The sequence below is a fragment of the Arachis stenosperma genome, chromosome 3 (assembly GCF_014773155.1).
Source record: "Arachis stenosperma cultivar V10309 chromosome 3, arast.V10309.gnm1.PFL2, whole genome shotgun sequence".
NCBI lineage: Eukaryota > Viridiplantae > Streptophyta > Magnoliopsida > Fabales > Fabaceae > Arachis > Arachis stenosperma.
In genome coordinates this window covers 168,305,563-168,333,269 of record NC_080379.1, presented here as the reverse complement: position 1 = coordinate 168,333,269, position 27,707 = coordinate 168,305,563, and the positions used below count along the sequence as shown (strand labels likewise).

Here is a 27,707-nt window from a genome sequence, read left to right as displayed (position 1 = left end):
AAAACGACAAATCGAAAAAATATTCTCATAGATCATGTGCCTGCAGGTTCGAACCTTATTTGGCAAAAGGACTTTATTAACAACTAGCCAAAAAAAAGGTGCGCAACCTTTAGAAGTCTTCAACTTTTCAAAATCTCAAAAATAAATCAACATTTGAGTCCTCAGGTGGATTTGAGTAAAAGGAGCATGCTTACTTTATGCTAAATTTACCATTGGGATTAAGAAGCCACGCTACTTATCATCCCCAAACTTGTTCCTAGAGCCTTCAAGGATGAGAAAACAGTGACCTAATCCTCTCCTAAAACCTCCTCAATTTTACCTAAATTCCAATTGCTACTTGCTGTATATTCATTGACCATGTCGTTTAGCATATCTTTTGATATATCTAGTTGAGCAAAGTCTTCAAGTTTATTAACATCCAGAATCCAATGATCTTTTCAAAACCGAGTGCTATTACCATCACTGGTTCGTCACACTAGATTCTTTTTAAATTTGGGCCATACTTGCGTGATACCCTTCCAAGTATTCGAACAAGATTGAACTTCTTGATGATTGGCATGGCATTCTCCCCATATTTAATTTTTGCAAGCTTGATCAAATTCTACCTCTCTTGCCAAACATACATTGATAAAGAAGAAGACACTTGATTTCTTATAACTTACCTTTTGACCTGGACACCGTCTAAATAAGTCCAAAATACCTCTCACTATTTCAACATGATCTAGGGACGATAATAATATATCATCTGTAAAGTAAAGGTAGGATAGTTATACACCATCTATGTTTAGGGCAATTTGTTCCCAAAATTTATGATTTACTGCCACTGAGATGATTTGAGATAATATCTTCATGCATAATATATACATATAGGTAGGAGAACATGGGATCTCCTTATCTGATACTTCTGGTCGAAAGAAAGGGACTAGACAGAGTACCATTCCATAGAACTTTCATTTCTACTAAAGAATAGCATTGCAAATCAAATTAATCAAGTTTTTTAGCAAACCAGCTTCGATGAAAGTATCTTATATAAATTTTCAATTTAATCTATCGTATGTCTTCTCTAAATCAATTTTGATTGTCATATATCCAACATGTCCTTTTTTTGTCCTCATCGTGTGAATTACTTTCTGAGCAAATTAAATATTATCTACACTTTTTCTCTTCGAAACAAAACTATATTGAAATGGACTAATAAGTTTTGGTATAACTGCTTTGACCCTGTGAAAAATGATTTTGGTGATTAGCTTATACATGACATTGCATAACATAATCAGTCTAAAATGATTGAAAAATTTTGGATTGTCCCTTTTTGGAATAAGGGAGACGAATGTACTGTTGACTATCTTAATTTTCTCATAATTAACGAAAATTTTTTTCAGCTACTCTACTAATGACCATTTAATCGAGTCACAATTACTTTGGTAGAACATCAAAGGTAGGCCATCGGGTTTCGGAGCTTTCCAAGCATCCATAGTAAAGAGGGACGAATAAATCTCTTCATCAGTAATCATACTATTTAATCGACTTTTATGCTCATTGGCGAAGGAAACAAGCCAAGAACCTCCAACTTTTGGTAAGACATATCTTTTATATATAAATTGTGAAAGTGTTGTGCGCCAAGCTCTTTAAGTTATTGAGAATTATCTATTTATACTCCTTCATTATTTTTTAACATAGTCACTTTATTCCTTCTTTTAAAATTTGCAATGCTATAGAAATAGAAAGTATTTTTGTCTCCATAATTATCCATTTACACTTTGAGCACTGCTCCATTGAATTTTTTCCTGAATAAGCATTGTCCTTAGTTCCTTTCAAGAAGAGGATTGCAAATTATGTAGGAAAGAATTTACCTCAAACCAAAGAAAAGCAACAACGACATACATTCTTATAAATAGTCGAGTTTTTCTTTTCAACAAATTCTTAAATACATTTTTGTTCCAATGCTTGGCTGTCTCTATAAATTTTGAAATAATTTTTATTTAATGGTTCATTTTTGTGTCAGTTATTTTTTAACAAATTTTTAAATTCAACATAGGTTTACCAAACTGCAATAAATCTAAAATATCTAAAAAAATATGTTAATTATCTCACCAAAATAAAAAAGAATTGGAGCATAATATGACTTTAATTTTAGAAGATGTTTTACCATTGCCTTATTAAATCTTTGGGACAAGAATTGGAGTGCAATTAACTCTTACTAAGTGAAAAATTGTCCTTTCGGTTAGTTTTAATTCAGTTTCAGTTATCTTTTATGTTTGAAAGAAAATATATAGTGTGTATTTAGATACAATTTGTAAATAGAAGTTTGTATAAAATTAATTTTATAAATTTAATTTTGATGAAAAATAAATCTGTGTTAAAGTGATTCATGTTTGACAATCTTTATATCAAAATCGATTATAATAAAATAATTGTTGTTTGGATTACACTACTCAAAATTACTTCTAAATAAAAAATTACTAAGATAGACATCGTCTTAAATAATTTTTTTATATCATTCTATTATTTTAATGTAGATATTTGAATAGATTTTATTAATTAATTATATAGTATAATTAATATTTATTTACTAAAATAAAAATAACATATCAAAATTAGTAAAATATATTTTTAATTAAAATTAAAAAATATAAATTTTAGATATATACATATATATATATTATATTTTTCTTAAATTTTAAGTATTAACATCAAAATATTAATTTAGTATTCTTTTACATTGTACTCTTATTCTAGTACTCTAATAATCTTATTCTTAATATTATTTTAGAATCTAACATTTATGATTTTAATTATTTTATTATTACCTATCATTAATTTTTTATTTAATCTGTCTTTTTTAAAGAGATCATAATTTATATTATAAAAAAATTACACTAAAACATAGTACACGAAAATTACAATTATAAAAGAGAGTACTAAAAATAATAAAATTAAATATTTATCTTGATAGTGATAAAAATAAATCTAAAAGTTTTTAATAATATTTTTATATAGATATTTTTAGTACTTTTAGTATTATTTTTTAATACGTTATAATTTTACTATTATTATTCCACACAAAAAAATAACAGGTAAAAAATTTATATAAACAAAAAATAATAAAAATTCTATAAAGAATAATAATATCCATGAGAGAATAATAGAAAAAAAATATTATAAAAAAATAATAAAATTAATCATATAAATAATAGATGACAAAATTAATAAATAGAAAATAAATTTCAATCTAACGTGAAAATATAAATACAAAAGTTATCATTTTTAGTTTTGGTTATAATTTTTAATTTTGACTAAACTTGAGTTGCCAAATTTAAAAAGTAAAACTTAAAAAAAAACTAAACGTAAATTTAATACTTCAAACGCTAAGCCAAATACACTTCTATACCAATATATATTGAGTTGGTTGTTGTTGATCAAATATGCCGAGTCATTTATGAGCCCTCGCTAAAAAGAATTTTGAGGAGCTTAGAAAATAATCCATAATCCAGTTATCTGCCGTCATTTCCTTAAGAATTATTTCAGTATTTTATATTAAAATAATAATAGATTATAGTATTTACTAATAACGTAACAAATAAATGCTAGTATTTATTCAAGCATGTTTTTCAGTTATATGTGAAATTATTAATAGATTTCTTTAGATTGGTTATTAGTACAAAGAAATCTATAAGCACTGCAATGATCAGAGAAATAAATCAACCAGAATCTAAACACTAGTATGTTTATAGATTTCTTTTTGCTAACTAATAAGCCCTTTATTTAAAGCAGCGAATGTAAAAGATGAATATTTTATTTAATGCAATTCAATAAAGGGTAATTTAATACATTATATAAAAAAGTTTGTAGTAATTAATAGTACATATTTTAATTAAATATATAATTTAAAAAATGATTAATTATATATTTAATTAATCATTTTTTATTAATTTAATTTTGAGTAAACATCAATTCTTTTCCAACAAATTTCATACAAAACACTTTGATCATCAATAAAGTTCTATTCTCTCCTAAAAATTTTTGTCAAATAAATTAATTCTTTTTTTATTACTTTTAATCAAATTTTAATGGGCATGTTAGATAAATAAAGCATTAACAGATGTTATTGTGAGACAATTAGTTTATTGTAAAATAAATCAGGTATCAAATTCTAATAATTTAAAAAATTTAATTTTAATATACTATTGAGTATAACATAATTTTACACGTGAATTCAATTACGTAATATCACATCATCAAAAGTAATTATTATTTTCATTGATCGTGTGAGTCATCTAAAAAAATAGATATAATTGTACGACTATATAAAATATTTTACATTATCAATAAATCAAAATTAAATTCTAATCCAAATCCTAAAATTTTATTTATTTTTGATTTTATTAAATTTATATTAATTTAAAAATAGTAGTTGAGTGTTTAGCAAAACGGAAATAATAAACAGTATATAGAGTATAGGATTCACAATGATAAAAACTCATATACAATTGTTTTTAAATAAAATTAATATTTAAAAATTATTAAATAATTTAATAAATTTAACTAAATTAATATCTAATAATTCTTAAATATTAATTTCACGGAAAACAAACATATGTAATTCTGTATAAAAATCTTCGGCTAGAATAATAGTATTTGTTGGGAGTAGAAAAGATTGCAACATAAGAAGGAGGTGTGCGCGGATGATATATTGATTGATATGGTAGTAGTGGTGGTGCGGAGTGGAGTGGAGGTGATGAGCGTAGAAAAAGAATTGCTAGTACGCATTGCTGTGCTGTCCTTCAATTCCCGCTCTTTTCAAGAAACGACAACACACATTCTGGAACCTCATCGACACTCTGCTTCTCTATAAATAAAAACACACACACACTCACACTCCCTTCTTTAATTATAATATTATTATTAATTATGGTGAGGGATGATGAGAAGAGGATGATGATGATGATGGAGCAAGAGCAAGAAGAGGAAGCTGTGCCTGCATGGCTATCGAAGCTTATGGGAGAGAGATTCTTCGGAGAGTGTGGGGCCCACCAGAACCTCCGAAAGAACGACAAGAACGTCCTTTGCCTCCGCTGCTGCCTCTCCCTCTGCCCTCACTGCCTCCCTCTCCACCCACACCACCACCCTCTCCTCCAGGTTTTCTCAATTTAGGGTTTTCTCTTTCAATTGCCCTAACTTCCCCCCCTTTTTATAGATTTTGGTTTCTTTCCCGTTAATGGAACAAGAAAATCTCTTTTTTTATCCATTTCCCCCCTGCGATGCTTCCTCACCTGTTACTTTCATTTGAAAGCGAAACTTTGACTCAATTCTTACTCCTCTTATTTAATTATTATTATTATTATTATTATTCCTCAATTGAATTCTCTTTCTTGTGATCTCGTAAATTTCTATTACTAATTAAAGTAAGTTGGAATATATATTACTCTACTAGATGACCAATTCTCTTCCCAGAAGTTCTGTAATAATAATCATAATAAAAAGAAAAAACATTTGAGGTATTCCCTTTGCTCTATAAGCTGCATGAATGAGAAGAATGAGCATTGACCAATTAATTAATAATGTGTTTCACAATAATTGAAGTGCATGTGTGTTCCTCAGGTGAGAAGGTATGTCTACCATGACGTGGTTCGATTGGGTGATCTTGAAAAGCTAATTGATTGCTCCAATATTCAGGTAGTTCTAATAAGGGATATTTCATATTTGTTAAGTTAATAAAAATTATAAGAATATACGTTATTTTTTAGAGCTGTGTAAGTTAGTAAAGATTTAATTTACTTCTTTAACTTTTAAAAATATTTAATTTGGGTTTGAGATTATCATTGTATACTAGTTAGATTCAATTACAAAAATATAATATCCAATACTATATTAAAATATTTTAGAAATAATAACTAATTAAGTTTTGCCTATTTTTTTATGAGAAAAATTGGATGACTCGTAATCTTTTGGTTAATATGTAACATATTTGATTTGTTGATATACTCTCTTATAGTTAAGAGCACTAGATAATACTCTCTTCATCTTATAGTAATTGTCTCTTTATTATTATTTTAATTATAAATTAAGTGCTGTTTATGTCATTTATTATTAAATAGAAAGCAAACATAGGCTAAATAAATAATTAATGGAAAGAGAAAATAGTATTCTGAATAATTTTATATTTTTAATAAAATTGAATGATTGTTTTAATATTTCTATTAAGTATTTAAGTTAAAAAGAGATACCTCATATGAAAAAGAGAGAATATTAAATGTGTATGCTTTTAATGTTTAAATATACTCAATGGGTATTAAAAATATAAAAAAAAATTAAAATTTCAATAATTCTTCTTTAACATTGTTAAATTAAGTAAACTCATTTACTAGCTAACATGAGTTATTGTTGAATACATTTAATATGAAGTATAGAAGAAATGAAAACCAGAAATTTGATTTATGAAGAGGGTGATGAGATTAACATAAAGAAAAACTACTAATGAAATTGCAGCCATACACGATTAATGGGGCGAAAGTGATATTCTTGAATGAGAGGGCACAGTCAAGGTCATCATGCAGAGGTGGCACTGGCAACTCTTGCTGCTCTTGTGACAGGATTCTTCAGGACCCCTTCCACTTCTGTTCTCTCTCATGCAAGGTCCGAACCTTTCTTTTGTCTCATTTCCATGTCTCTCTCTCTCTCTCTCTCTCTTTCTTTCTTTCTTTTTCTCCTTTGGCCTCTTCTCTCTCCCTCAAAACAAATTACTGGTCAATTCAACATCTATCCTGTTTCGTTTTTAATGCTTCTATATCATTGCCACTATTAGTAATACTATTTAGTCAAAATCATTTCTAAAATTAATTTTCTTTTTCAATTAAACATTTTATCACAAATATATCATCTTTTAATCAATACAACAATCACTCTTTTAAAATTAATTTGGGATGTTTAATTTTTTAAAAGATCAAATTATTTATTAATTAAACATTTGAATATTAACCTAGCAAAATTATTTATTTATTTTTAATTAAATAGTTATTCTTTAGCAAAGGAAAAAAAAAACCCTTATAATGCTAACAAGTACCAACGGAATTTATTATATTTTTCTACATTGAAAAGTACCATGTGTTGTGTGCTGTTGCATACATCGGTTAACGTTATGCTACCCTATGATAGCTAGGTTTCTTAATTAAGACCACCTGTCTCACTTTGAATGGTTGTTTATGTGGTTATGACTTGTGAGAAGAAAAAAACAAGAAAAATACTGCTACAATTTTTAATATCATTATAAATTTCTCAAGTCTCTCAACCATAAAGTGCTTGGGAAAACGATGATCAATTAAAAAAGCACCTTTCTCACGGCATGAGAAAATTAATGATGGAAAAGGAAATTTCTTCTTCTGGTAAATAGACTCATAAAGCAATTCTTTTTACCCCTATTTCAAGTTTCAAGTCATTTTCAACACCTATTTTTTTTCTCATGATCTTTGCATAATAAAAACTTGATATATAGCAACATGAGATATAGTATAATATCTATATTAACTGAAATTCATGTGTATAATCAACCTAATCAACCTTAGCTAAATGTTCTTGTATAACATAGTTTTGGAAAGTTTTTAAATATAACTGAAATATTAGTGTTTCGGTAAGTTTAATACTTGATTTTAATAAATATATTATATATATTTTTTATAATTAATAATTATAATTCTTTCCATAATTTTTACAATTTATAATAGTTTGTTTTCATCGTTCTAATTTTTTACAATCTATGTTGAGAAATTTTTTCTCAAAGTCCAAATGTGACAGCAACTTAAAATAATAAGAAAGAAGAAAATTTAGAAAGTGATGAATGTATTTAAAAAAAAATAAAAAAATATGCAGGTTGATCACATGGTGTATGAGGGTGAAAGGTTGTCGAGCATTTTGCATCGATTCGATGAATCAGATTTCTCGTTTTCGCAGTTCGAGGGTCTGAGAGTGGATAGTAGTTCGGAGCTAGTTGATGAAGATAATACCCAATTTGCCCCCAATGGCTCTTGCTCCAACACAGATGCCACAGCCAGTAATTCCGTAATTTCAAGTGAAGCCAATAGGAACAAGAACAAGACCAAGACCAAGTCCAAGTCCAATGGCTTCTTCCATTCTCTCGGTAGCAGGCGAAAAGGTGCTCCTCATCGGGCTCCTTTCTGCTAGCTACTACTTCTTCATGTCTTTAATTTAATTTCTTATTCAAACTAATTAAACTTAATTAATTGCCACTGCCTTTTAATTATTAATTATATTATATATATTATATTTACTAGCTATTAGGTTTTTGTTTTAATTGTGAGTATGAAAAACCATATAGTATTATATATATGCATGCTTATCTACTAGTCTTAGCAAAATAAAGTGTCTAGGGCCATGTTTACGGTTTACTTATATTAAAATTGTTGCCAAATTACTTGTATTGGGGTGAAGTGAGAAATGTCATCTTTTTTTTAATATACTAAATTAGTGTTTAAAAATTTTTTAATTGGGTAGTTCAATAATCTAATAACAAATTTTAATTAGTAAATCAATCTCTAACTTTTTATATTGTTAGACATTAGTCTTGCATCAAATTTTAATAAAAATTTAGACGTATCAATCTCTATCTTGATTGGTAATTAAAATTTATTAAAAATTAAAATATCTAACTAAAAATTACATTTGGGGTATTTTTTTTTTCTTAACAAAAAAAAGCTAAAACAGTCAAAATTTAACAGGTGTTTCACAAATTCTTGACCAGTTATAGAGAGTAGAGTAGTAGTTATAGAGAGTAGAGTAGTGTGGATCCCTTTTCAGCTTGTTTGAAATGCTAGGAATTAGAATTCACTCAAAAATTGATTTTGGTTCTTGCTTTGGAATAACTAAAAATGAATTATTTGAATTCCTTTATGAATTTCAATTTCCATTTTTTTTTTCATTTGTAAATCAGACTAAAAAGGGGTCTGATTTCCAAATCAACTTTCATATTCTTTAAACTTAAATTTTGTTGGTGATGACAATGCTAAAAGTAACAGTAGGAATTGTATTCAGATTGTTTTTTAAATTTGTAAATCGAGTATTTTGCTTCTGTCATTCCACTTTATTGTGTTAAACTCGTTTGTTTAAAAAAATAATTTTTGTCTGTCTTTCTAATATTATCGCAGTCTTTATGATTGAATTTGGAACCTTTTCAAAGTTCGTGATTAATATCTATCCTCTTAAATGTGCCTACTACATTCAAAGGCAATAACATCTTACAATATAAGATGAATACTCAAAAATAAATAAGTAAACTGCTTATATTGCATTGTTTGAGGGTGTTCAAAGTTAGTTTCAATTCTGCAATACATATATAGAGAGAGAGGATAATAGGTTTCGAATTATCATTGAAATTTGAATATTAGCAATTAGCATGAGAGGTAATGGCAAGACAAAAGTGAAGGATGAAGTTGTTACATGATGATGCGTCGTAGAAGCTCTTAAAATGAAGAGGGATAGGGTTAAACGGAAACGGTAGCTAGTGATGATGTTACTACTGACATGGTTTATTCATCATGTGCATCCTCATTATTAGTTAGACCAGGGCAGTGACACCTGGATTTATAAAAAAAAAAAAGAGAATTTACATAATAAAGTTTTTGAATGTAATTCATAACAAGATAGATTATTTTAAAAACGTTGTAATTGAAAGTTCTTTTGATAAACTATTTAGGATGTGTTTGATCCATGTGTTGGAAGAAAAAAAAAATACGTTTCAACTCCTTAAAAGTTTTAATTTTTCGTTTGATTAAATTTTTTTTTCATGAACGTAGAAGTGATTTTATATTCAAAATCACATTTACAAAAATCAACAATTTTTAAATTTTGCATTTTATTGATGAATTTTTAGTCATTACGTCATTGATACATATTATTGTATTATTTATAAAATTTTTGTTATTTTTTTATGAGTTCTTTTTTTTATTATTTATTATTTTTTTTATTAACTTTTATTTGATATATTTTTATAATAGTGATTTTTGTGTATTATATTTATTATTATTTTTTATAATATAATTTATTAATCCCATTAAATAAAAAATTAAACAAAAAATTAACCATAAATAATAATAATAATAAAATATTATAGCGTACTAAAAATATACTATATGAAAAATATATTAGAAAAATATCAAAAAAATTAAACATACATAAAAAATATTATAATTTAATGTCATATTCTTTTTAGTAATTATCTATCTAAATAGTGATTTTAACTAATATTATTCAAATAATATTTATTTTATCAAAATTAATTTTAATATAAAATTACCAAACATAAATCATAACACAAACTTACTTTTATCCAAAATAAATTCTATAAAATTACTTTCAATCAAATTTCAATTTGACAAACAACAATTCAAATACACAGTTATAAGTGGAGGATACTTTTTTTTTTTTGTCGATTGAGAATATAAAATATAATTTTTTATCTTTTATTTTTTTATTTTATTTATAAAATATATAATAAGAGATTATACTCTAATCTATCAAATAAGATAAATAATTGAGAGAATCCAATTTTTTTATAAGTGCGTATTGTAAATAATGTTTATTGAGAGTGAAGCTAAGCTTTCTTACACCCAAAATATAAATAAAAAAAGTTTAAGTATTGGTTTGAACGTAATTATTTTGATAATTTTTTTAATTTTTTAATGTGTTTAGCAAATTTTTAATAATAAAAATAAAAGTATTAGAAAATAAATAAAAAACATCCTTTTTTGAGATTTTTTAAAAAAAAAAGATATTTTTCATGTAATAAATAAATAATAAAGTACTTTTATATTGTTATATCCAAACATAATTGATAGATAAAAAGATCTTTTTACATGAAATATCTAAACATAAAATTACTTTTACTTTTTCATACGATCTTTTAAAAAAAGATAACTTGAAAAAAAATTTCTTCTTATAAGCTCACCCAAACAAGCTCTAACAACCAATTGGATATTCAAAAAATTCAATCGCTGACAAAATAGTCTAAGAGTGTTATCAGCAAAATAATCACTAAATGATCTGAAAAGACGACAAAAAAAATAAATATTATATTTTTTTATAAGTAACAAAAAATTTTTATATTTATCAAACGACTTATCTATTAGATCTAAAATTTTGTAGCAATATTTGAATAAATATTTAGAACGTACCCAAAAAAATTTAGAGCAAAATTTAATCTTTATATTTTTTATTTTTCAGAAAAATGTAGTCATTCACAATAATTTTTAAAATTTTTTTTTAATTATGATTGTAAAAATTTACATCAAATTTTGATTTTCAAAATATATTTAATATATAGTTCTTTTGATAATTTTATTAAAATCTTCATGTGTTTATTTATTTTTATTATCTTTTAAAATTTATTTTATCAACAATACAAACTTTCTAGCATCGTTTTGATAATTTACTTAAAAAAAGTTATGCTTATTTCTAGAAATAGAATAAAATAAAACATTAAGAATAAGACATAAAAGATATACACATAAAATTTTGTGTTTTTATATTTTATTTAGTGATCAACTAAAATAAATTATAAAAATTTAATTTATTTTTTTTATTCAAAAAATTTGAAATAAAAAATATAATAATAAAAAATATAATTATAAAAAATTAATAAAAATAATAAAAAATAAAAAATAAATTATGTCTTTTATTAATATCTTCGTATCTTTTTAATAAATACAAAATATATTAATTTATTATTTTTATATCCATATTTTTTCTGTCAAATACGATTTTGTATGTCAATATTTTATATCTATAAACAAAGCCAGTCAAAGAATAGGACACGGACAAAGGCAAATTATTACTAAACAAAGATATATGATGCAGATAGCAGAAACTTCAAACAAACTCTCTGAGAATTGCTTTCTCCTATGCAACTTAGGCTTTAGGCCAAATAGAAACTTGATGAATATTTGAAGACAGAAATAAATAAATAAATAAATAATATACGTGGGCTCAGTTATCCAGAGCCAATTGTCTGCACTATTTTCTGCATAAAGTTTCATCCAGAAAAAAAGGACTACCGTGATTGAAGATTGCAGCTCATTTTTCTTTTCACGGACCAACATCTACACATCCACGAATTAATAACAACTTAATTTAACTTTACCAAAATGAAAAAACAAAAGGACGAAGAAGCTGAATTAAACAAGTTAATTCGAATACGATCAACCGTGGAATTTATGGTACTTATTATCATAGAGATTACAGTAATTTTTAACAATATTTAAATTTTTGTGAATTATTAAAATTAAAGTTATATTTTTTATATTTTGATAATATTTTTATTTTTTACGTTAAAAAATACTAAATAATTAAATTATTATTTTAATTTTAATAATATTGTATAACTATATTAATCATTAGTCATCATGCACCTAATTAAATATATGGTTGCCTAATGCAACTATTTATCATATATTATTATTCATAATATTATATTGAAGAACAATACTTATATTAAGAACGATATATACTAATTACTTTTTCTGATGTATAGTATTTTCGCTCCGATAAACAGATTACCAACACAATAATTAAGAGAGGGTTGTATTCATTCTTTTTAAAAATAATACAGATACATTAAAAATTAATTATCATATATTTATATATAAATATTTTTATTTAATTTATTTTTAATATATATTCTATATTTAATATATATTTTATACTAATAATTAATTTAATTTGTAGTTAATTTTTTAGTGTACATGTAATATGATTTCTATTTTTTTCCCTTGCCCTACATATATACCACTTACACATATGATACTTGCATATAAATATTAAAATAAATACAAAAATATTAATTGTACCTAAAAAATCAAATACTAAATTTATTATAGTATATTTGTATATAAATATAAATTTTATTTGAAAGAATTGTTGTTGCACTTCTGCTGGCTTACTAATTATCTCTTTTTGTATCATATTTAATATAAAATCTTGTATATTTGACTTCTATATTTATCTTTCTAAAATATTCTTTGGTTGATTGTAATCCCTTGACTTAAAAGGAAATGAAGATTGGTTATTAGGCGATTTAGGTCAAAGTTGATAGTAATTGAGAGCAATGGTTAAAAGTGAGTTATTGATTTGATGAGATCCATGGGTAGAGTATAGAGTATAGACAATATGCTAATCAAAAGCTAGCATCAATCATATGTTGACTTTGCCCGGTTTGTTATTGGATGAGTCAATTAGTCAAAGAAGTAGGGTTCAGTGGAATGTCCATTTTACTGCCATGCATGCAGTGCAGTCATTGTTCACATGACATGAGTATCATGTAGCAAGAATCTTGCTCATTATTGATCTCAGTAGGAGTTAGGTAACTAAATATATCCACGGAACAATATTTGATAACAAAAAAAATTAATAAAAAATAATTAAAATTTATTTTATTTAATATTTATTAATTATTATTAAAATTAATAAATATTAAATAAAATAAATTTAATTTCTTTTATCTTTCTAATATTATTGTTATTGTTATTTTCATAAACAGATTTTTCGCATGTTAATTTTTTCCTTATCATTAGATATTTAGATTGAATTACATTGTGACTAAGATTTAAAAAATATTAGTTTAAGAAAATATTTTTTATTTTTATTTTGTAGTAGTACTTTTTGTCTTTAGAATTCTATAAAAAAAAATGGGTAAAGTATATTTTTTGTCCTTAAAGTTTGACAAAAATTTTAAAAATATTTTTAAGTTTTATTTTGTTTCAATTTTGTCTCAAAAGTTTTCGATTTACATCAAATATAACCCTGACGGCTAATTTTTAAAAAAATTTAACACCATTTCAATAATAATTTTATAAGAACAACCCTCAACACAAGCAAATTAAGCATAATTTTCATGCATTATTATTAGATTAATTTTAAATTTTTTAAAAATTTAGCCGTTGAGGGTATTTTTGATGCAAATCGAGAACTTTTGAGACAAAATTGAAACAAAATAAAACTTAAGGGTATTTTTAAAATTTTTGTCAAACTTCAAGAACAAAAAGTATACTTTACCAAAAAAAAGTAAAATTACATATCTGATTTTATTATATTTTTTTATAAAATTCTAAAACAAAAAAGATTAAAGATTAAAAATTAAAGCACAAATCTATCATGTCCTTAACCTTAATAAGAAAAACATATATTTCAATTTTTCATTATATAGAATATTAAAATTTCAACGATATACTGCACTTGTACAAAAATATTCAACCATTATATGAAAAAAAAAAACAGTTAGTGTATGTTATGGGCTTTGCAATATTCCACATATTGGTGATTATCATCTGTTTTTTTCCTCACTAGTGCATATGACGCATCCTATTCTCAAAGCACACCATGCATTTTTCCTAGGAAACATTTTTCTGAACTCAACCTTTTGTATACTGATCAACATGTCAACAGTTACAAGCTAAAACTGGAGTCTCTCGTATTCGTAACTTTTATGTATCTTTAATGTAGAACACATGAATAGTGATACAAAGTTAATGTTGTTGAATGAAATTATTAATATAGTGATATACAACAATAAAACTCGTATACTAATCTGAAACCTGAAAAATGATTTTGCTTGGCAAGAGGTTTTTGCTTTTTATTAAAGTTCAAGAATGAGACAAAAAAATGAGACCAAGATAAGTTCATCATTTTATTCCGTGGGTGTGGACATGAATTAATAATGAAAGCTTGGACCACCATGTGCTATAATCGAAAATAAATCAACTGTTGGCACAAATTAATTAGCCAATTGGGTCGATTTTGTGGTTTATATATATTTGATGGATAAGATTTAATTTTCTCAATACCACAAAAAATGTTTAATTCCCTCTTTAATTACAATGCATTTTATTTTAGTTATTATTATATCGTTAAAAAGTACAATTTAGTACTAAAAATTGCATCATATATATCTCAAGTTCCATGCCGTTCATAGATAATATAACATGTAATGTTTTTGGTTACTTAGTTATTTAACAAGACAAATTAGCAAAGAGTAATTAATATTAACTATTCGAAATTTAAAATGAGCAAAGAATCTACTTTTTAAAACTAAATTGATACCTTTAAAATTGTAAACCAAGTATTCTATCAATTTTAAAGAACAAATTAAACCATCATACTTTCTACTCCCCTCCCCTCGCTCTTTTTTTAGCAACATTTTAATTTTATCAATGTTATTGGCGGTAAATGCAACAATAATTAGGAATTTTTTTACTGCGGAAGATTACGCGAATAAACACCTCTTTCGAATTTTCAAATGACTATTGTTTTTGATAATTACTCGCATAAAAATATCTTTTAGGTAAAGATTATAATTAAAAATTATTAGATTATTTTACGTATTTAATTAAACTATTTAATATAACATTTATCGATATCTTAGGCTGCATTTGGTTACAGGCACGAGATGCTAAGATATGGACAGAGATATTATATTGAAAAACACTAAATTAATGTATTTTGTATTTATCAAACACATAGACACTAATAAAAAATACAACTTAGTTTTTATTTTTTTATTATTTTCATTAATTATTATATTTTTTTTTCAAACTTTTTGAATAAAAATAAATAATAATAAATTATATTTTTATAATCTATTTTAATTTATCACTAAATAAAATATAAAATATAAAATATTATGTCTTTATTCTTTATATTTTATTCTCGATGTTTTATCTTATCTTATTTCTTATAACCAATCACGGCCTTTAGTTATCAACTTATCATATTCATACTCCCATTGCTCAACTTTTTTTTTTTGGAACAGGCTCTTCTATTTTCTTATACCTATTACTTTTGATTTCTCATTTGGGTCCATTGGCCCGCCATTCTACAAAAAAAAAAAATGTAATATTAAGAATTGACAAAGGGATAATAGAGGAGGAAAGAAATTTGGAGAGCAAAATGGATGGGCCAGAGAGAAAGCAAAGCATGGGAATTTTGAGTGAAATGCAAATGCTACTATAACGGAACCACTTTTTTTTTTTCTTAAAAATAAAAAATAAAAATGAAAATGTGTACACCCACGCGTTGGCTAGGAGCAAGAGCAGTTGCAGTTGGAAGTGGAAGAACAAGTGATTGCAGCTGCTTTTGTGTCACCAATTTCAGAAACCAACCCATCATCACCACCACCATCTCTGCAACTCCTCAGGGAACAAGAAGGCCTTTCTCCGTGTTTTGTTCTTATTCCTCACCATTTCTAGCTGCTTCTTCTTCTTCAATGCCTTACGACAAGGAGCTCGCTGCTGCAAAAAAAGCAGCCACTCTCGCCGCTCGTCTCTGCCAGGTACCCCACAATTCCTTCCCACTCAAGTTGCAATCTTTTCACATCTTAGTCTTCAGGGTTTCTGTAAAAATCTTTACTTTGCAAATGGGTGTGCGTTTTACTGAAATTTTCGATTTGTTTATTGTGCAATAGCATTGCTATACTTTGTATTGGGGGTGGACAGTTTTCTATGTCAATTGATAAAGTGTGTGTTCAAGCCCATCGTTGGTCCAAACCCTATAACAGAACTTTGCTATGAATGAATGAGTGATCTTGTTTTCAATGGATGCTGATTGCTGCTTGTGTGGTTTGTTTGTTACAGAAAGTACAAAAGGCTCTTTTGCAATCCGATGTTCACTCAAAATCTGACAAAAGTCCTGTCACGGTGGCTGATTATGGTTAGTTGTTTTACATCTCAAGGCATGATCAAGATTGCTTATTTTTGCTGCAATCACTGATTTTGATAGCCTATAATTACTAGACTTCAAATGTACCTTGTATGACTCAATGCATAACCACAAGTATTTCAGTAAATTTTATGTTAAGCAAAACAAGCTGATTCATGTGTTTAGATAAGTGGACATTCCATTAGGCTGCAACTGTTTCTTAGAACTGGGACTGAGACGGGAGACTGAGATTGAGTATTGTGTTTGGTGATGAGAGGCTGAAACTAAAATTTCAGTCCCGGGATACAAAATTTCAGAGACTGAGTACAGTGACACCGGGGATTGAAATTTTTAGGGATTGAAATTTTTATAACATTTCTTTCTAGAAATATTCTCATTTAACTTTTTAATTTTCAAATCTACCCCTCAGTCTCAATATTTATCTTAAACTAAACGTAACTCAATCTAGTATATTTTACACCAAGCACAATACAGAGACTTAATTCAGTCTCTGTCTCCCTTCCAAACGCAGCCTTATAGAATTGCAATTTGAATCCCTACTTGAAGCTTCAGTTTTGAATGCTATATGTTCTCGGCTTCTATCTAACATGATTCAGCTTGAAGAAAGTTATTTATGACTTTTGCTGCTATTTTCCATTCTAATTTGTTCATTTAGGTTTACCTGAAATGCAGATTTGATAGGTTTACCTCTGTGTTGTTTACGTATGGCTTACAGGTTCACAAGCCTTGGTTAGCTTTGTACTTGAGAGAGAGCTTCCTTCTGAACCATTTTCATTGGTAGCTGAGGAGGTGAAATTGTAAACTTTACAGATTTCTCGGACATACAGAATCTACTTTATTTTCTATTCTTGAATGTAAAATCCAGTTTATACTCTAGGATTCAGGGGATCTTCGTAAAGAAAGTGGCCAGGAAACACTGAAGCGTATTACGGAACTTGTCAATGATACTCTTGCCAGTGAAGAGTCTGATAGGTTTACTGCTTTAACAACAGAAGATGTGCTTAGGGCCATTGATAATGGTAAATCTGAAGGTGGTTCTGTTGGGCGGCACTGGGTTTTGGATCCAATTGATGGCACTAAAGGGTAAGTTTTTTCCCTTCTTTTTTCTTCCCTGCTTCCTAAATCTGATATAGTGTATATGCTGTCTCAGCATGTCTAAATTTCATTTGTTCCACTTCCTGAAAAATTAGGCTTTTCATTTAGCATGGACCCGTTCGAAATATCCCATATCCTAAATATATACATTTTACGAAGTGTTATTATCTTTGCTATTAACTTTGCTGTAAGTATCCAAGATGTTACTTTGACTAGAAATTAAGGAAAGGAGGTTCGGATTCATTTTATTTTACAAAGACAGTTTTATTTTTGACAGACATTTTCAATTTTAGTTTACAGCAAGGTTTGTGAAATACACAATTTAGTTTCCTTAGATGACTATTGATTGCTGAAAATTGAAATCACTGGCCATGTTAAAAAAAGATTTAAGATATAAGCTCATGGTGTGGTTACAATTATAAAACATAATCCCAGACTTGTGTTTATATCCGTTGCCCACTATCATCATTAAACCCTTGGTTCTATGGTTCCCTTTTGTCATTAGTTTCATAATTTGCAACCAACATCTGTTTCACTTTGCAATGTGGCTTTGCTATTGTAATACTGGGTCATTATGTAACTAAATGCCTGTGAAATGAAACTATAGGTTTGTAAGAGGAGATCAATATGCCATAGCATTAGGTTTACTTCATGAAGGGAAGGTTGTATTGGGCGTGTTGGCTTGTCCAAATCTTCCACTGACATCCATTGGCAATAATCAGCAGTCTTCTTCTAATGAAGTTGGTTGTCTTTTCTTTGCTAAAGTAGGTGATGGAGCATACATGCAGTCATTGAATGGTTCGACACATATTAAGGTTGGTGCTTATTGAATAGTATATTACTTGACACTTTTGATGGTGTCGACGATTTTTATCTTACTTTATGACAATTGTTATCACATCCAGGTGCATGTCACTGATACTGGGAATCCAGAAGAAGCATCATTTTTTGAATCTTTTGAAGCAGCACATTCATCACATGACTTGTCTAGCTCCATTGCAGAAGTATTGCTCTGTCTTTATTCAAAAACATTTATCCTTTTTTATGTATCTGCTTTCTCGAAAAGAAGATCTGTAGTATTTCGTTTAACATGATGTCACCATAAACAGAAACTCGGTGTCAAAGCTCCTCCAGTTAGAATTGACAGTCAAGCAAAATATGGAGCTCTTTCTAGAGGAGATGGGGCCATATATTTGCGTTTCCCTCACAAAGGATACCGTGAGAAAATATGGGATCATGCTGCTGGCAGCATTGTTGTAACTGGTGCGCGTTTTAATTTCTTTTTTATCTTTTTTTTTTATTTTTCATTGTCTAGGTTTACACTCTGAAGATGAGTTAATATATTTGTTGAACTTATTATTTTAATAGCATATATACCCACAAGTGTGGTTGAATATGCTGAAGATTTTGACTTCCATTCACATATTATAAGTGCAATATCTAGGTTCCTGCATGGTTTTCAAAATCTTCCAAATTGATTATGTCTATGTCGTTTTCTTCTACTAAATCCATGTACACATTTGTTTGACGAATTCGACTTCTATAGAAGCCGGAGGTATTGTCACAGATGCTGCAGGGAACCCCTTGGACTTCTCGAAAGGAAAGTTTCTTGATGTAGCCTCTGGTATTATTGTTACAAACCAGAAACTGATGCCATCACTTCTGAGAGCAGTTAAAGAAGCCCTCAATGAGAAAGCCTCATCCTTGTGATTTCCACTTATGTTCTACAATAGAGCTTGCTATGGTTGCCAGCTCCTGCTTCCAGCTATATGGGATCTCCCCTCAATTGTGCTATATACTTCACACTTGATCTGAAGAAACTAGATGCATGATTCAACTCGATTAATATTCTGGTTTTTGCTTCTGGTATTGTCTTGAAATATTCCTGGTGTTTAATCTGTTTATGGAGATTCTGTTTCTCCTTCTATGTTCTCATTTTTCTCTCCAAATCTTTTACCATACCATTAATAAACTAGTACCTTCAATAACAGAACCAGCAAATGTGAACCATGAAGCATGAAATTATCAACCGTTTCCTTTCATATATACCTTGAAAGATTATGATTGGGGAGAATTCCTATGAATCCCAGATGAGAAAGGGATGCGCCATGGGTTCTTTTATGTATGAATCAATTGTTGATTGTTGATAATTTGATATTCTATATTTAGTTATATACGAATGAAGATTTACATGCAGTTGTCTTTATGTGAAGTTGATAGTTGAGAATTGTTAGATGATAATTTAATTAAATTTATCAAATTATTTAATGATTTTAAATATTAATTTTATATAAAAATAAAAAATAATTGCATGTAAATTTTTACTTTTATCTACGGGACAGCGTTGGGCATGCAATGCTTTGTGCTGTTTTTTAAAGATTTTATTACTGTGTAAAGTAAGTGTGATACTCATACGTGTGTTAAGTGTTTGTGGAAAATGTGCAATGATAGGGAAAGGGTGGTGATTGGAATTTCAATAAAGTGGGCCATGTCATGTTATATAGTATTTGATAAAATCAAAGAGCATATCCGTATAATATATTTGACATATGCTTTTGCCTCACCCGCAAATACCAATATTGTTAATTATTGTAATGTCATTGCTTCTAAGATAAAATTATCAACTTAAGATACTTCCAAAACACTCTTTTGTTCTGGCAAATAAAATGCATCCTTCTGGTAGGTGCTACTCTTAAAGTCATTTTTAGTGCCACTGTTTGGTGGCTGCTACTCGCTAATGTGTAGCTCAACGAGAGCTATCAGTAGTTAAAGATAAAGAATCTTTTCAGGGATGAACCAGTCGTGTCTTTTGAAGCAAAGAATATGAAACAAGAGTCAAAATTAATTAATATATAAATATAAATTTTTTATTAAATAATAGCGAATACTATTGTTGTGACACGTGTGTTGAATAACCATATCTTACAGAGTTACCGTAAAGGAAGAAAAAGAGGGGCAAATGGGGAAATTCAGGTGGAGAGGGTTGGGAGGGGAAGAGAGGTGGTTAGTGATTTGATTCTTGTCTTCCTGGCGAGGGCTACTACTAAAAACACTAAAACAAATAGTGTTACTTTGTGTTGGAGTATCCGTAACCAACAAACCCAACCATACACTTATTAACACTCAACGCTCTATTGTTGAGATCTGAAATCTCAATAACAAAATGAGGGAACCGTCGTCGGTGGGATTCGAAGCAAACGGCGTCGTTTCCCCTACTCCTATTCCCCCGCAGCCTCTCCTTGAGAGGCTCAAGGACTATGGCCAGGAAGACGCTTTTGCCCTCTGGGATGAGCTCACTCCTGACGAGCGCCACTCTCTTGTCAAGGATATCGAGGTAAATTTCATTCTTATTTCTTTCTATTTTTGGACCTGGCCTTAGATTTTGTGCTCCTTTCACATTCGATTTGCTGCTGTATCGGTTTCAGTTCACCGAATCGAAGCTCTGCATATTCTGGTTTTCGTTTTCTTTTTCTGGATCAGTTGAGTAATTCGAATTGTGTTGGATTTTTTTTTTCTGTTGATTTAATCTGTTGTTGCGTGTTGCAGAGTTTAGATCTTTCGAGGATTGACCGGATTATACGATGCTCGCTTCGATCTCAAGGTATTTGGTTTAATAATTGATTTTATTGTTTTTTGAATCGTATGGATATTTGCAACCACGTGAGTTTCACGTGCATGCATGCTTGGATTAATGATGGATGATTCAGGGCTGCCGACGGCTGCCATTGAACCGGTGCCAGAGAGCAGCGTGTCGACGGTGGAGGATAGAACGCAGGAGGAGAGGGAGAGATGGTGGAAGATGGGCTTGAAGGCCATTTCCGATTGCAAAGTAGCTGTATTGCTTTTATCCGGTGGCCAGGTATCAATGAATGTATATTGCAAATTTGGAATACTAATTGTTTACGTCATTGCATACTTTGGTGCAATTTATTTTTGAATGGTAAAAAGGTCATTATTAAGCTATATTCAGGTATTTCAATAACCAACCTCCCCCCTTTCTTCTCTCCTCCTTCTCCTCCTCTATAGCAGCAGTTATCTTAATTATGATGGAGAATACTAAATTCATTTCTTCGATGATGATTTTAGGATCCAAAGTATATCTAATTATCCGGATATTACATCCCACCGACCAAGTACTAATTGGTATTTAAATTCTAAACAAATATGCAAATATGCAATGATGAGTTTGGTTTACCTTTTTAGTGTAACTTTACTACATTAACAGGGGTATTATTTTGTAAAACATTTTTTTTGTACCTTCTTTTGTGTGGCATAAAGAGACAGATTATTTATCTTTTTTTCATTTCTTATCGATGACTTTTAACACAAAAAATGAAAAGTGTATAAGAGAAATATACACAGAGATGGAATATATAACATTCTTTTATATTGTGTGACGAAAAAAGATCAGGAGGAATTTGATTTCTTTAGTTTTCTATCAGCATTATTTTGTTATAATGTCCACCTCCTTTGTGGTTGTTCTCCATTAGAGACAAGTTAATCATCGTGGGTCTTTCATATTGATTCTTCTTAAAAGCAACATCATTGGCTGAAAAGATGTTTAAAAATGTAAAAGAACCTGCTTTCCCATCCCCGGTTAAATTTTTTAAAGAAAAAACTATAATAGTAAACGTTTTGATGTTTTACGATATGCCGATATGATGCAGCTTTTTTTCTGTATTTCACTTATAATAATAACGTAATTGATGAAAAAGTGGTGGTTCTAACGGAGTTAGTGTAATCATTAAGTACGATAAAGTTGCTTTATCTTGCCTTCGTTTCCCAATTCGCACTCTCTCTCATGTGGTCGGATTCCGCAAAAAAGCATAAAGATGCACATACCGCAATATTTGCTCCAGTAATTAAATTTTAATCCACGCTTATCTAAATTCTCTTCCCCCCCCCCCCCCCCCCCTCCCCCCTCTTTCCTCTTTCTCTTTTTCATTAATCAAGTTATTTTGGTAATTTACTTTTCCTGATATAATATCTGAATCTGAATACTATTTCAGTGGTATTTTTATTTCACTAAAGTGAGCATTTATAAGCTCTAATTTTAAGTATGAAACACAACGTCCAACAGTAAATTTTGAGAAATGATTGATAAAGAATGGGATGTATCATGCAATATTTTAGTGTTATTTATTTTTTGGATGCTCAATTTTCGAACCTAACTCCCGCACACGTTTTTTTTATGTAGTATTAAATCTCATTCTTCACTGCTAAATTTTCCATACTCTCTGTGGCTGACTTGAGAATATACCAAAACAAAAAATGCAGGGGACCCGGCTTGGAAGTGCAGATCCTAAGGGATGTTTTAGTAAGTACTTCTCATTGTCTGAATTGATATTGAAATCAAATTTTTGAAGTTCAAGTTGCTTCAGTCGGCACTTGTTACTATTATATTATTAGAATGGGAAATCTATAAAGTTACTTAAAGTTTGAATAGTTCATTCTTCCCGTCTAAAATTTTAATTTTATGAAGTACAATAAAGTTATCACCTCCTATTGTATTCATCAATTTATCGGCGCTTGATGTGTGGAAAAAAAATGTTCCCTGAAATATTTATCTTTTACTTTTTTGTAGGTTAGTTAATGCTTAAAATTTCCACATGATTAGTTGATGTTTATCCCCTTCGTTTCCTGGGAAGATCTTTTAAACTAGAAGTTCAGAAGTCATGGGGGATCCGGATCTTCCAGACTATTAAACTTTGGGCAGAGAACACTAACTCACTTTAAAATCAATATAGATTCCTTAGTTTACGTTAGTTGAATGTTGCACATGGGTGGGTTATGATTATACACAACATAATATTTGCATGTTAAAGTAGAAAGCAGCTGAATATTTCTGATTCTAGGACCACTAACATTTTTCCTAACATTTAATACTAACTGTTTTTTCTCTAATCTGTTTTGAGTTCTTCTGACCAATTTGTCTTGCCAAAGTTTCCGTTAAGGGATAACTCCAATTTATATTTCTCTGAAATTTGGATAAGGCTCTGTTTATCTTTTCATTTACGAATTTATTATTTTCATTTTATTTTATTGAGATTGTGCTTAGAGAGTAAAATCATGAAACTCATCTGTTTTTTAATCTATAATCATATTTCATTTTAGATATTGGACTTCCTTCTGGAAAATCACTTTTTCAACTTCAAGCTGAGAAGATTTTGTGTGTACAGAGATTAGCTGCGCAAGCTAATGAGAGTAAGTCTCACTTATCTTGGTTTAGTTTATTCGTGTTTTGCTTTATTTCTCATCCTCATCGGTCCATGTATTGCAGGTTCTGCTTCTTCTGTACAAATACACTGGTACATCATGACCAGTCCGTTCACTGATGAGGCGACACGCAAATTCTTTGAGAGTCATAAATATTTTGGTCTTGAAGCAGAACAGGTAAGGTGTCTTAGTTCTTTAAATCTCAGGATTGTACTATCTCTACCCATTTTTACTGTTGCTTGCTTACTTTGGACATGCCTCTTTGATATAGGTTACCTTTTTCCAGCAGGGGACCATCCCCTGTGTTTCCAAGGATGGTAGATTTATTATGGAGACTCCATACAGGGTATGACTCCACTCCCTATTTTACTGAGATTCATGCTAGGTGTCCTTTTTCTCCCGTTCTTTGCTTTCAAATTTGATGAAATAACTTTGTCTCCTGTTCATGTTATTTTGACTGCCAATCAGATTTCTTTTTTCTCGGTTAGAAAATAATGGTCCAAGAGCTTATATTATAACATATGGTTGCTTATAAATGATATAAGTCTTTGATCATGTCATAATTTGCAAAACTGACTGAATTTTCAAGGAATAATACTGCTAACCATTCTAGAACATGAGCATTTGGTAATATTGGTTGAACTAAACTCGTGTCATGCAAACAACTGGGGAAGGAGTTCATTTGTTTCCATTTTTAACTTGTGAACGAAGATACTTTATATGAAACAATGAATACCAAATATTAGGAGTTACTTTTTATTTTTGTTTATTTATTTCTAAAAAAACTATAGTTCCTTTGAATTCTAGCTCGAGGTATAATATTTATACTTTGAAACCAGGTGGCAAAGTCTCCTGATGGGAATGGTGGAGTGTATTCAGGTACTTTACGTGTGCTCTCTAATTTTATTTTTTATTTTTATGGAATATGTGCTCTTTTATATATTCCAATCTATAAGACTGACATGGAGAGTAATATATAAATATATTAAGTATTTTACATATGGTCAAACAAGATTGAATATTATCTTAATATCTTCCCTGTTTTTGGGTTCAGCTCTTAAATATTCCAAATTATTGGAGGATATGGCTTCAAAAGGAATCAAGTATATCGATTGCTATGGAGTTGACAATGCACTGGTGATTGTTCTTTGCTTACTATTTTATGATTTTATCTTTTAAACTAACTAGATTTCTGTGTCACTTCTCATTTTTTATCTATGGATGTACTGATATGATCTTGTGAAACAGGTTCGAGTTGCCGATCCAACTTTTATAGGTTACTTCATTGATAAAGGTGTGGCTGCTGCTGCAAAAGTTGTCCGCAAGGTAGCGTACCAATTAATTATTTCCTCACTAGCACCTAATTATTTATGATAAGTATGTTTTAATCAATGATTCAGTTAATTTTGTACTTTATATTTTATTTTGTCTTTATAAAATCTTGTCACAATGTAATAGGCATATCCACAAGAAAAGGTTGGTGTGTTTGTACGACGAGGTAAAGGTGGACCTCTTACTGTGGTTGAATACAGCGAGTTGGACCCATCACTAGCTTCTGCAGTCAACCAAGCAACTGGCCGTCTTCGTTTTTGTTGGAGTAATGTTAGTCTCTTGTCCTTCTATGCTCTATTTATAATATCTTGCTTTCTGTTTCCTGCACTTGCTTTGTTATATCATTGAGGATCACTGCCATTGAATTCTAGCTATGATATTCTAGAAATTCTAGAATGGAAAAAAGCAGGGGTTGAAAGTGGTTGAACAAATCAACAACCACTTCCTGAATTAACACCCTACACTTCCTAATTGAGTAAAAGTCACTATATCAACTTTTGATATTTGATAGTGAGTGACATACTGTGATCCAGGAGAGTTTATGCTTTCATACAATCTTAACTATATGATAGTCGTAAGGCATACTGTAGGAGACAGTGGTTATCTTAGAATAATGAAAATTATCATCTGGTTTTGTGCAAATTATCATCTACTTCTCGTGTGCAGTGATTTGATTCCCATCCTCGTGTATATCACAAAAATTTCTTTGTAAACCAAAACAGTAAATTGATAAAATAATTAAATATCACATGATAATGACTCAGTGGTTTCTATTAATCCATGTAGCCTACCCACTAATAGTAAGACTGTTGTTGCATCATATGCAAGTGGGATTGCAATTGATTGTTATTTTGTTGTTTGCGTATCAATTGTCTTCCAGGTTTCTTATTAATCTTGTGATTTCAGGTCTGCTTACACATGTTTACCTTGGATTTTCTAAACCAAGTGGCAAATGGCCTTGAAAAAGACAGCGTGTATGTTTGTTGCTTTCTTTCCTTCACATGCCCTGTGCTCCCATTTTTTTTTCTCATCCTCAGAACGGTATCGATATCAGAATTTACCATCTTCTATGTTCTTTGTAGATGTTGACCATGCATTGGTTTTATGTGCAGTTACCATCTTGCAGAGAAGAAAATCCCTTCTATACATGGATATACAACGGGATTAAAACTTGAACAGTTTATATTTGATGCATTTCCTTATGCTCCTACAACTGCACTTTTTGAGGTGATAATAATTCTCTAATTTTCACATGGGACATGGCAATTTCTTTCCCGGTGATTAAGGATGCTATTCTTATTATTTATTTCATGTTATGACTCCATGTGCAGGTACTACGGGAGGAAGAATTTGCACCAGTGAAAAATGCAAATGGATCCAATTATGACACTCCAGACAGTGCAAAACTCCTTGTTCTACGACTCCATACTCGTTGGGTTGTTGCTGCAGGTGGCTTCTTGACACACTCGGTGCCATTGTATGCAACTGGTAAGTTTTTCCTCTTTTATTGCCGCCGAGAGTAGAAGTATATTTGAAACGTTATGTTTTCTAGTTCTTCCTTTCATTGCATCGCATCTCTCATTCAGGTGTTGAAGTGTCACCGCTCTGTTCATATGCTGGTGAAAACCTGGAACCTATATGTCGAGGAAGAACATTTCACGCACCTTGTGAGATTACATTCTAGTTCCACGTCGTGTCAGTGGCTTTGTTGTGACCTACACAACAATGACCATGTTTTCATTCCATATATCTTGCAACATTAAATTTGTGTATGCAGCTCCATATTCACTTGTATCAATATATATGTATCTTCTTCAATCTGATTTCCATTGGATTTTGATTTTGGATCATTTTTGGCCACTGATTTGTTTTAGATTTGCAGAGGAATGTACATGCTTCATAAATTTTACTTGAGCATTTATTTGTCCATGTAAACTGTGTTTTCGTTATCCCTCGTATTTCTCAAATTACCGAATGCACTGGTTCATACTCATTTTCAATTTTGAAACCAGTCGCCCGTTAATATATGGCTTTTCCCCTAAATCAAGGAAATCAAGTATCGCAATTCGCAATGGCTTCGCATGCAAAAATGAGTGAAAAAATTACGGCATATTTTTGCAGGTTAGGATTGCAAAAGCGAGGAAGAATATTTTTTCCATTTTCGCATATATTGATTATGAAATTGTACCTAAATGCATAATTTTGTAATTCTACGATTTAACACTTTAAATTAATGAAGGATAAACCTGTTTTATTTCCTCTATTTATTTCTATTTTCAACATTACCGCTGATATTTTATTTGTTTGAATTTTACCCTTAGAAACATTAAATATAACTAAAATGCATG

General features: G+C 29.3%; 3 protein-coding genes across 3 annotated transcripts; all 3 read left to right on the top strand.

Annotated features, from left to right (window-relative positions):
• The first annotated feature begins 4,911 nt into the window (after positions 1–4,911).
• LOC130966721 (protein RGF1 INDUCIBLE TRANSCRIPTION FACTOR 1-like) lies at positions 4,912–8,185 on the top strand. The gene is made up of 5 exons (XM_057891544.1): positions 4,912–5,139; positions 5,602–5,676; positions 6,490–6,636; positions 7,867–8,055; positions 8,098–8,185. The coding sequence occupies exons 1-5, from the start codon at positions 4,912–4,914 to the stop codon at positions 8,176–8,178; spliced, it is 720 nt and encodes a 239-aa protein (XP_057747527.1). The 3' UTR covers positions 8,179–8,185.
• Positions 8,186–16,017: 7,832 nt separating this feature from the next.
• Positions 16,018–19,730, top strand: LOC130967555 (SAL1 phosphatase). Its single transcript, XM_057892464.1, has 8 exons — positions 16,018–16,330; positions 16,632–16,707; positions 17,432–17,505; positions 17,594–17,799; positions 18,419–18,626; positions 18,717–18,815; positions 18,921–19,074; positions 19,358–19,730. The coding sequence occupies exons 1-8, from the start codon at positions 16,052–16,054 to the stop codon at positions 19,519–19,521; spliced, it is 1,260 nt and encodes a 419-aa protein (XP_057748447.1). The 5' UTR covers positions 16,018–16,051; the 3' UTR covers positions 19,522–19,730.
• A 1,066-nt stretch (positions 19,731–20,796) lies between these two features.
• On the top strand, positions 20,797–27,209 carry LOC130967554 (UDP-N-acetylglucosamine diphosphorylase 1-like). The gene is made up of 15 exons (XM_057892463.1): positions 20,797–21,145; positions 21,358–21,412; positions 21,519–21,670; positions 23,089–23,128; positions 23,926–24,015; positions 24,092–24,204; positions 24,299–24,373; positions 24,867–24,906; positions 25,082–25,164; positions 25,276–25,353; positions 25,486–25,629; positions 26,266–26,333; positions 26,472–26,586; positions 26,691–26,847; positions 26,946–27,209. The coding sequence occupies exons 1-15, from the start codon at positions 20,975–20,977 to the stop codon at positions 27,041–27,043; spliced, it is 1,479 nt and encodes a 492-aa protein (XP_057748446.1). The 5' UTR covers positions 20,797–20,974; the 3' UTR covers positions 27,044–27,209.
• The last annotated feature ends 498 nt before the right edge of the window (positions 27,210–27,707 follow it).